The sequence below is a fragment of the Staurois parvus genome, unplaced genomic scaffold, assembly GCF_062004578.1.
Source record: "Staurois parvus isolate SC_StPar_1 unplaced genomic scaffold, SC_StPar_1.0 ptg000374l, whole genome shotgun sequence".
Classification (NCBI taxonomy): Eukaryota; Metazoa; Chordata; class Amphibia; order Anura; family Ranidae; genus Staurois; species Staurois parvus.
In genome coordinates this window covers 525,809-538,237 of record NW_028318170.1, presented here as the reverse complement: position 1 = coordinate 538,237, position 12,429 = coordinate 525,809, and the positions used below count along the sequence as shown (strand labels likewise).

At 38.7% G+C, this 12,429-nt stretch overlaps 1 protein-coding gene across 1 annotated transcript in view; it reads left to right on the top strand.

Moving 5' to 3' along the window:
• Positions 1–12,429, top strand: part of LOC149456141 (NACHT, LRR and PYD domains-containing protein 12-like) — a 133,021-nt gene that overhangs the window by 23,115 nt on the left and 97,477 nt on the right. Inside the window, 2 exon segments of the mRNA XM_089685378.1 lie at positions 6,170–6,205; positions 6,765–8,496. Of these exon segments, the coding sequence (XP_089541504.1) occupies positions 6,170–6,205; positions 6,765–8,496 (1,768 nt within the window).

The following is a 12,429-nucleotide window of genomic DNA, read 5'->3' as shown; positions in this document are numbered from 1 at the left end:
ATAAAGAGAAAGAAACATTGTATGCATACAGGCTCCATCATATAACACATTGTATACATACAAGATCCATTATATCATACATTGTATACATACAGGATCCATTATATCATACATTGTATACATACAGGATCCATTATATAATACATTGTATACATACAGGATCCATTATATAACACATTGTATACATACAGGATCTATTATATAATACATTGTATACATACAGGATCCATTATATTATACATTGTATACATACAGGATCCATTATATAATACATTGTATACATACAGGATCCATTATATAACACATTGTATACATACAGGATCCATTATATCATACATTGTATACATACAGGATCCATTATATAATACATTGTATACATACAGGACACATTATATCATACATTGTATACATACAGGATATATTATATCATACATTGTATACATACAGGATCCATTATATCATACATTGTATACATACAGGATCCATTATATCATACATTGTATACATACAGGACACATTATATCATACATTGTATACATACAGGACACATTATATAATACATTGTATACATACAGGATACATTATATAATACATTGTATACATACAGGACATATTATATAATACATTGTATACATACAGGATCCATTATATCATACATTGTATACATACAGGATCCATTATATCATACAGTGTATACATACAGGATCCATTATATCATACATTGTAAACATACAGGATCCATCATATCATACATTGTATACATACAGGATCCATTATATAATACATTGTATACATACAGGACCCATTATATAATACATTGTATACATACAGGACACATTATATAATACATTGTATACATACAGGATCCATTATATAATACATTGTATACATACAGGACCCATTATATCATACATTGTATACATACAGGATCCATTATATAATACATTGTATACATACAGGACCCATTATATCAGGGCTTAAAATTTCAAGTCTATACCTACTAGCCAGGCACAAAGCCTTACTCTCCACCAGTTGCCCTACCAAACCTTGCCCAGATCTGCCTCCAACCCCACCCCTGGTCCAGCCCCCAACCCCAGCCCTGCCCCCAACCATGCCCCCTTAAAGCTTATCAAATTACATTTTTCTTTAGAATAAAGAGTTCAAAATATGAAAAACAGCAATTATAACATAGCTTTATTATGTCAATTTAAACATAACAGAAATAGCTTAATAGAGTCCAGAGGGCAAGTGGTGAACATAAAACAATGTAAACATAAAATAAAAATAAGTGTCCCCATCAAAGTCCTCCTTTACATCAGGTGTCCCCAATCAGAGTCCCCCTTTACATCAGGTGTCCCCCATCAGAGTCCCCCTTTACATCATTTGTCCCCCATCAGAGTCCCCCTTTACATAAGGTGTTCCCATAAGAGTCCCCCTTTATATAAGGTGTCCCCATCAGAGTGCCCCTTTACATCAGGTGTCCCCATCAGAGTCCCCCTTTATATAGGGTGTCCCCATCAGAATCCCCCTTTACATCAGGTGTCCCCATAAGTGTAACCTCACCCTTTCCCCTTGTACTCACAGATCTTGTGAATGAAGCTTCTCCTTCTTTCCCTCCTTCATTCATGTGATAAGTCACATGACAAGGGGAGAGAGGAAGGACACTCTGCCTTCACTCCTTGTGCTGACTGTCTATTGCCCCCAGCAGGCAAGAGAAAGGAGAAAGCCTAGTCCTCCCTCCAGCAAGTGCCAGCAGCTGCTCCCTGTGATAGGAGTGAAACTGCAATCACTCAGGTCACTGAGGAGCGGCACCAGCAGTGCTCCGCCCCTCAACACAGTGCTCGGGGCAGGTTGGTGTTGCTGGTAGCACCCGCCCCCCACCCTCCGATGCAGCACCTGGAACACACTCGCCCCCATGTTATTTTCACAAGCCAAATGCGAGCGAGTGGAAATTTCAAGCCTTGCATTATATAATACATTGTATGCATACGGGATCCATTATATAATACATTGCATACATACAGGATCCATTATATAATACATTGTATACATACAGGACACATTATATAATACATTGCATACATACAGGATCCATTATATAATACATTGTATACATACAGGACACATTATATCATACATTGTATACATACAGGACACGTTATATCATACATTGTATACATACAGGATCCATTATATCATACATTGTATACATACAGGATCCATTATATAATACATTGTATACATACAGGATACATTATATCATACATTGTATACATACAGGATCCATTATATAATACATTGTATACATACAGGATCCATTATATAATACATTGTATACATACAGGACACATTATATCATACATTGTATACATACAGGATCCATTATATCATACATTGTATACATACAGGATATATTATATAATGCATTGTATACATACAGGATCCATTATATAATACATTGTATACATACAGGATACATTATATCATACATTGTATACATACAGGATCCATCATATAATACATTGTATACATACAGGATCCATTATATCACACATTGTATACATACAGGATACATTATATAATACATTGTATACATACAGGATCCATTATATCATACATTGTATACATACAGGATATATTATATAATACATTGTATACATACAGTATCCATTATATAATACATTGTATACATACAGGATACATTATATCATACATTGTATACATACAGGATCCATTATATAATACATTGTATACATACAGGATATATTATATCATACATTGTATACATACAGGATACATTATATAATACATTGTATACATAAAGGATCCATTATATCATACATTGTATACATATTGGATACATTACATCATACATTGTATACATACAGGACACATTATATAATACATTGCATACATACAGGATCCATTATATAATACATTGTATACATACAGGACACATTATATCATACATTGTATACATACAGGACACGTTATATCATACATTGTATACATACAGGATCCATTATATCATACATTGTATACATACAGGATCCATTATATAATACATTGTATACATACAGGATACATTATATCATACATTGTATACATACAGGATCCATTATATAATACATTGTATACATACAGGATCCATTATATAATACATTGTATACATACAGGACACATTATATCATACATTGTATACATACAGGATCCATTATATCATACATTGTATACATACAGGATATATTATATAATGCATTGTATACATACAGGATCCATTATATAATACATTGTATACATACAGGATACATTATATCATACATTGTATACATACAGGATCCATCATATAATACATTGTATACATACAGGATCCATTATATCACACATTGTATACATACAGGATACATTATATAATACATTGTATACATACAGGATCCATTATATCATACATTGTATACATACAGGATATATTATATAATACATTGTATACATACAGTATCCATTATATAATACATTGTATACATACAGGATACATTATATCATACATTGTATACATACAGGATCCATTATATAATACATTGTATACATACAGGATATATTATATCATACATTGTATACATACAGGATACATTATATAATACATTGTATACATAAAGGATCCATTATATCATACATTGTATACATATTGGATACATTACATCATACATTGTATATATACAGAGTTCATTATATAAAAACATTATATATATAAAAGATATATTATATAATACATTATATACATACATGATCCATTATATAACACATTGTATACATACAGGATGTATTATATAATACATTGTATACATACATGATATAATATATAATACATTGTATACATACATGATACATTATATGATATATTGTATACATACATGATCTATTCTAGAACACATTGTATACATACGGGATCCATTATATCATACATTGTATACATACAGGATATATTATATAACACATTGTATACATACAGGATCCATTATATCATACATTGTATACATACAGGATCCATTATATAATACATTGTATACATACAGGATCCATTATATAATACATTGTATACATACAGGATATATTATATAACACATTGTATACATACAGGATCCATTATATCATACATTGTATACATACAGTATATATTATATAACACATTGTATACATACAGGATCCATTATATCATACATTGTATACATACAGGATATATTATATAACACATTGTATACATACAGGATCCATTATATCACACATTGTATACATACAGGACACATTATATAATACATTGTATACATACAGGACACATTATATCATACATTGTATACATACAGGATCCATTATATAATACATTGTATACATACAGGATCCATTATATAATACATTGTATACATACAGGATATATTATATAACACATTGTATACATACAGGATCCATTATATCATACATTGTATACATACAGGATCCATTATATAATACATTGTATACATACAGGATCCATTATATCATACATTGTATACATACAGGACCCATTATATAATACATTGTATACATACAGTATATATTATATAATACATTGTATACATACAGGACCCATTATATAATACATTGTATACATACAGGATCAATTATGTAACACATTGTATACATACAGGATACATTATATTATACAGTGTATACATACAGGATCCATTATATCATACATTGTATACATACAGGATCCATTATATAATACATTGTATACATACAGGACCCATTATATAATACATTGTATACATACAGGACACATTATATTATACATTGTATACATACAGGATACATTATATAATACATTGTATACATACAGGATACATTATATTATACATTGTATACATACAGGATCCATTATATCATACAGTGTATACATACAGGATTATAGAACACATCACATCTTTGTCTCTTTGCAGGGGACAAAGATGGAAACAAACAAAAGTGTATACAAAATGATAAAGTAAAAAAATAAAGAAATATCTGAATGAAGGTTTGTTCCAGGTCAGTGCCAGGATTAGTGATAGGGTAAAGGTACGGGTGAAAGGTCAGGGGTCAATTCATTTTCGGTCCGATAAATAAAAAACATTTTCTAAATTAGTGTCAGTGATTTTTAGATCGGACAAAAAGCCAAATGTGCCCCATTGTTTCTGGTCCATACTCTGGGTACAACAAATAACATCCACATTTGTGGTATCACTGCGATTGTCAGGAACAGGATAATTTATTTGGGGTTGTTCTTTGGTGGTAAGTTATGGTAATAGCAATAAATAAACAGCTACATGCATTTTTGTTTTTTTTTACTATTTTCTGCCAGTGCTCCTTTGATAATAAACAATCAGGAGATATCTGTCACCGTTTCCCAACAAATGAAGCCCAGTTTGTCCTGACAAAACGTGGTATGATCCACCTGGTACACAATGTAGTTGCATTGATATGTAAGATGTACTAACATGGGTCAAAGTTGCAAATTTCTGTTTAGGCATTAACATTTGTTTTACCTTCAGTCACTAAGGGGTTAAACTATCTTTCTTGAGGAAGTTAGGGGGTATCAAAATTGTCGATGAAGGAAAAGGCTACAGAGTTCAGGAACATTCTGAAAGGGGCACAGAGTAACACTTCTCCAGGATGCTGGCAGTCAGTCCCCATAACACAATGACATTACTCAGCATGCCGAGCAGAGTTATACAATTGCAGCCACTTGCCTATTATACAGACCCTCCATATTTATAGCTGTATTACAGGGAGACCCTCATGACTGTTGTTCAGTGTTCTGAGCCTTGTGCCCAAGGCATCCACCTGAACCTCCATCAGAAAGAGGAGTCATGGCTACAGATTCTAGGTGTGTGCCTGTAAAACCTGCATAGAGAATTGGGGGGGTTATGGTCCCCCCATTATGGTCACATGTCACTGCAATGTGCTGAGATGTTACCAGGCAGACATAGACACTCCCCATCACCTGCATGGAAAAATAGGAGGGGAGACTCCAATCTACAGAGGGTTGGTGGAATGATGGTGTCGGGGAGGATCTGCTACACTAATAACTCTCTTAGTTATTATTTTATACATTTCAGAGGTTTGTCAGGACTAATCACTTCCCTCATCTTATTTCCAGCCAAACCGAAGAAGATGACACATGACAGATTATCAGGTTAGTAGGACATCCACGTTTGATATAAAATCTCTTCTGGATGAACATTTTGCTCTGTTGTAGTCTGGATCAGTGGTGGAACTATCAGGGTTGCACTAGCAGCTTGAGTTGCATTGATTAGGATGGCACCCACTGAAATAAATGTGTTTTGATTTGTCATGTGACTTTGTATCACAAGTCACATGATAAGTGGCAGCAGTGTGAACCAGAGCTTATAAACGACCCCATGATGGAAGTTAATGGGAAGGCCAAGAAGCATAGGAAAGGGCTCATGGACCAGTGAAAAGGGTCCCGAGACCAATGGAAAGGGCCCCAGCGGTCAGATAAACTCTTCATGGCTTCTTGCACAGGGGTTCTGAAGGTTATAATTACACCTCTTCTCTGGATGATGTGTCCATAGTTTGGATATGTCCATTATCCTCCTGTATTTCATGGGATATCTTCTTTTAGGGTTCCATTCTTCAGGTTTATAGTTAGAATATAATATTTCCAACTCTGTTGTATAAAAACTATTTCATGTGTGTATGAGGAATAAAATATTCTCCTTTCTCTCATAAAGACTTCAGAAAGGAACGCAGAGAGTCTACAAAAAAGAGGTTCCAGAGGATTACAGGATATGATTCCCGTATGGGGGAGGCTGTTCATCTACAGAAAAGATACATCACATTATTTATGAGAAAGGGACCCCAGAATAAAAAGGGAAATGAACAAGAACTAAGGAGTTCAGGCAGAAGACATTTACAGACCATGGAGAAAATACCTTCTGATGGATCCTCCCCAACCACAATCCAGGCCTTCTTTGACCCTGATGAAGTTGGTTGTATCCCTAAGATTGTGGTGTTAGAAGGACCTTCTGGGATTGGTAAAACAATGACCTCAATGAAGATCATGCTGGAATGGGCCTCTGGGAATCTCTACCAAGACAAGTTTGACTTTCTGTTCTATCTGAGCTGCAGAGAAATCAACACCATCCCTGGAAACATAAGCCTTGTGGGACTTTTATCCAGAGCCTGTGGACTAGAGAGTTCAGGTGACCTGGTGTCTCTTCTAGAGGATCCAGTAAATCATAAAAAACTTCTCTTTGTAGTTGATGGGTTTGATGAGCTGAGTTGGACTCTGGAGGAGAAATCTGAGGTTTGTCATGATGTTTTAAAAGAAAACCGCAAGGAAATAATTCTCCAAGGATTGCTCAGGAGACAGGTTCTCCCACATTCTTCTCTGATCATCACCACGAGGTCACTGGCCATGGAGAAACTTAACACATTCATTGATGATCCTTGCAATGTGAAAATCCAGGGATTTACAAGGGAAGATCAAGAGGAATATGTCCGTCAATTCTTTGGAAATAAGGAGGATGCAGACAAGGTTCTCAGTATAATAAAAGACAATGAAGTTCTGTACACCATGTGTGCCGTCCCCATCACATGCTGGATTGTCTGCACTGTAATGAAACAAGAAATAGGAAAAGATTTGGGTTTAATTCAGTGTAAAACGATGACTTCAATTTACCTTCATTACCTGGAGATTCTAATAACCCATCACAGCAAGGAGCAGTCTGTACGCAGGAAACAAACCTGTCTGAAGAAGCTGTGTGCTCTGGCCAATCAAGGAGTTCTGCAGCAACAAATCTTATTTGAGAAGAAAGATCTAGAAAGACATGGACTTTCTCTGTCTGAGGTGGAGTCTGTATTTCTGAATGAGAACATCTTTCATTGGGACATCCACACCCAGACCTGCTACAGCTTCATCCACCTGAGTGTACAGGAGTTCCTTGCTGCTCTGTATTATGTGCTGGATGATTGGTTGGGATTTATGAAAGGTACTTTCCTCCCGGAGATCTGTAAAGGAGAATCACTCCATGGCTTCAGTTCACGTCACTCACATTTAGCATTAGCTGTACAATTCCTGTTTGGTCTCCTAAATAAAAATCAGGTGAAGATATTCTTAGAGATCACAGGAATCAACATCTCACTCCGAGCCAGACCTGCCATGATGAAATGGGCCAAGAAGGACATTGATGAGAATCTCTATCCTCGGACCTTCTTCTATCTGTATGAGACTCAGGATGAGGACTTCATTAGGAGCGTCATGTCTGGTTGTTCAAGTCTGAAGCTGTGTGGCTCATTTACTGATCTCATGTTGAAGAAAAGTAATTATCCCAAGCAGCTGAGCTATTGCTTGAAGGCTTTGAAGAGAGAAACTGTTCAGTCTTTATCTTTTGAATTGCTCATTGTGGATCCGGAATGGCAGAAACTCCTGTCTCCATTCCTACACAGGTGTCAGGAGGTCAGGTAAGTGAGTGTGAGGATATCCTAACTGAATGTAGAGAATGGGCAGGAACCTGCATACAGTATAACGGGGGTTATCAGACATGTTCTCCATCTACCACACTTGTTAGAAGTCCTGGGAACTCATTCTCTCCTCAGTCCTCTGCCCTGGGTCACACTGGTGGGATCTTTCCAGCGACATTCTGATGACATGTAAAGTCGCAGGTGAAATGAAAACACACAGATTTTATGGGGTTCTCTCTTAATTGCTGCACCTCGAGTCGCTGCAACAACAAGAAATACTTCTTGTTCTACTTTTGGGTGATTCTTGAGCTGCACGCCTCCCATAGACTTCAATGTAAAATCACCAGCAAGTCATACATTTGTCTTCATCTTTGTGACATTGCTGCAACTTCTGAGGCAGTGCTTTATTTACCCCTCACCTCTCCTCCCTGGTCATCCTTGTTGCCTAAAAACTTCTTCCCAAGCACATCCCATTCACACCTGAGCGTAGCAGAAACTCATGTGCCCACTCACAATTTTTCTGTTTTTTTTTCATGTGTAAACATTCATCTCGTATGGTGAAGCCTGAAAGCCTGCAAGAGAACACATGCTTTGCAGTGCATTGTGAAACATGTGGCGATGCATGTTGTGTTTGCGCTGCCATTCATTCACATAGGTGTGTTTCTGAATGCACAGCACCCTGCAATAACATGCATGGCAATTTATGTCACGCGTGTGTTACCATTTAGGCTGCATTTGCATCTAAAAATGCACGCCAACCCGCACAGAAAATGATCGCTTTGCCTCGCATTTTGGAAAGATGTATCGCGCTTGTCTTGGCATTTTGGTAACGCACATGTGATTCGCATTCACAGCGCATTTCTGAAATGGGCAGCAAAGCACATGTTTTCTGTGGGGGTGCCATGCATTCGACACCCCAATCACAGTCCGCAGACGGGTGTTCTGCTGCGTGACAAAACGGGCTACAAATGCTCCAAAACGTGACCTGAAAAGACATGTAAGGGAGAATGTCACCAGCACACTGAGGATCACCAATACGGCTCCAAACGTTTTACTGAACCATCACATAGTTCCAGCAAGGAGACGTTTCCGAGTCACGCAGGACCCCTTCATCAGGCATGGGACCAATTGTGACAGAAACTGGAGAACTATTGAAGAAAACCATCCACCAATCAGACAGAAGTAAAAGAAGCCTGGCCCCGCCCCATGATGTCATGTTCCCTTCAAAAATACATTCAAATCAATGTAAACATAAACATTATAAACTGTGAAAATCAATCAAGCATAAAGCAATAATCAGATGACATCACCTGCATTCCCAGGATATAGACATTTTGGTCACATGATATCATAGTCCTCCCCAGATTGGAGCAAAGTGTCAGCTGAAAGCAGCGCTGGATTATGGAAACAAAGACCAGCAGCAGAAATGTCACCGACAGAAGCTGAAAGCTGTTGCTGAGAGATGTGGGGGGCGGGGTCTCCTATTGCCACGTGATCTGCAAGGAGGACACACCTACAGGTGTCCTATTGGTGCAGCTGCCGACAGTGTCATGGCAACGCATGTCTCCTGTGCATGCACCATGCCAGTTTACTGCTCACGCATGCGCTCAAAGTCATTCCTGTGTAAGGGTGTGGGGTGTGGATAAATACTGATGTGCAATGTTAAACTGCAATATGCTCTTTGGTCAGTAGATGCCAGCAAAGTACAAGAATCGATTTTGCATTGAGATTTACTAAGACAAAAACTGATGCTTATTTACCTTATAAAGCTTAATGAATGCTAATTTAGGGGCCGAGTAGGATCCTCAGAAGGGTCATAGTGAACTGTAAATGCAAGTTTGAGGCTGCATTTAAGAAACTACTTACTGCATCACAAACTCTCTGGGAAGGGGAGGAGTTCTGGTGGAGAGCAGGAAGTGGGAGAGGTTCTGTGTCTGGCTGGTGTATGCTGAGGACGTCTGGAGAATCTGTGTGGGGCCTGGAAGAGGATTTACGGCTCACAGTGGAATCTGGCGATGGCACCTAGGGAAGGTTCACAGCGACGAGACCGGGAAACAAGTGACTGTATGGTCCGGTTCCGGAGTGGATCAGGAAAAAGCACCAAGAGCCTGCCAAGGAACCGTAAGTGCGGCTTTGCCGCAGCACATCGCACCACACGTGTTCAGTGACAGTTTGGATATACCAGAAAGCTACAAGAGACACACTCCACTTTCCTTTGGATTACAAATAGTATTGCGCAATACTTAGGGTGCACCCCAACGTTATATCTTGCTCAGGAACATTCAGGCGCAGCCAGGCTGCTCTCTGAACATCGGGGGAAAGTCCACAAGTACGGGGTTAGTGTTAGACAGTATTATTCTTACTGTATGGTTATGCGCGGTTATCCTCCTGTTTACGTATGCTCAACTACATGATCACTATAACTGTTCAGTAAACGTAATTGTTATAAAAGAACCGCTGTCTGTGTGGCATTGTGTACCCTCTGAATCTGTGGGCCCAGCCCTTGGCCCTCTTGCACCGACCACCATTATCATGGAAATGCATGATGTCAGCGCCGGGCAGGACAAGTCGGAGGCAGGTCACCATTGTCATGGAAATGCATGATATCAGCACCACACAAGCCAATAGGCGGGCAGGGTTGCAGAGATGAGCTGTGAAGAAAGAACAGAAAGCAGATTGAGGGCCGGTTCACACTCCATGCGTTTCCAGTTGCTTTTCATCTCCATCCAAAACGCACAGAAAGTAGGTTACATGGTGGTCAATGTCATAGTTCACATCGGTGCTTGCAGTTCGTATATATACATGATTTTGCGCCCCCGTGCCGTCCTGTAGCAGTATATCGGACATACGGCGGCGGGGAAGCGGTTATGTTTCTGTTTACATTGATTGGAATGTATTTTTGGAGGGGACATGACATCATGGGGCGGGGCCAGGCTCATTTTACTTCTCTCTGATTGGTGGATGGTTTTCTCCAGTCTCTGTCTCTGATGAAGGGGTCCTGCGTGACTCGGAAACGTCTCCTTGCTGGAACTATGTGATGGTTCAGTAAAACATTTGGAGCCGTATTGGTGATCCTCGGTGTGCTGGTGACATTCTCCCTCGCTGATTCTGTTGGCTTCCAGCCGACGGTCGCTGCCCCGCCCACTTATACACACCGCCATTTGTAACGCAGGAACGTGTGTGCTTGGATCGGATACTCGCATTCTGAAAAAACATGCCACACCCCATGACTGAAATGTTCTAGAGTGACTTTGGGGCGTTTGTTGCACGCAGGGCATCCCATTCAGGTGAAGGCCATGTGTGTTTATTCTTGAAAACACGGCAAACATGCAAGTGAGAACACGCGTGTCTGCTATGCTCAGCTGTGAATGGAATGTGCTTGGGAGGAAGTTATTCGGCATGACCAGGGAGGAGAGGTGAGGGATAAACAACAACAACCCTGACCCATCAAAGTCACTCCGGAAGGCTTCTTCTCAGTAAAGTGGCCCCTGGTCACCGGGAAGTTGGAGAGCAAAGTAAAGCTGGAAGTCTCTGCAACTTTCATGTCAGGAACATGAATTTAGGGCTCTCTTCCTGCATATAATGACATGCCGTTCAAAGTACTTTGGGAACAATGTGACACAAATCCCTAGATGTGCGAAGAAGAATTCACCATCTTTATTATTGATCAGGCCTTAAGTAATAAAGGATAACGCGGCATATTTCTGGCGCTTTCCATAGAGCACCAATCAGAATACAGGAAAGAGATTTCAGTAAACTACTCTATTGCGCGTCATAACAAAAATGCAACTGAGAGGTAACTTCTGCAATTTCTCAGGGAAATGTGTGCGTAGATAACAGCATTTCATTCCAAGGGAACATCTTGTATGAAATAATCCAGTTAGTAGGCGCAAAGCAAAAGTGAGTTAACTATTAACCCTTTCACAACCTCCC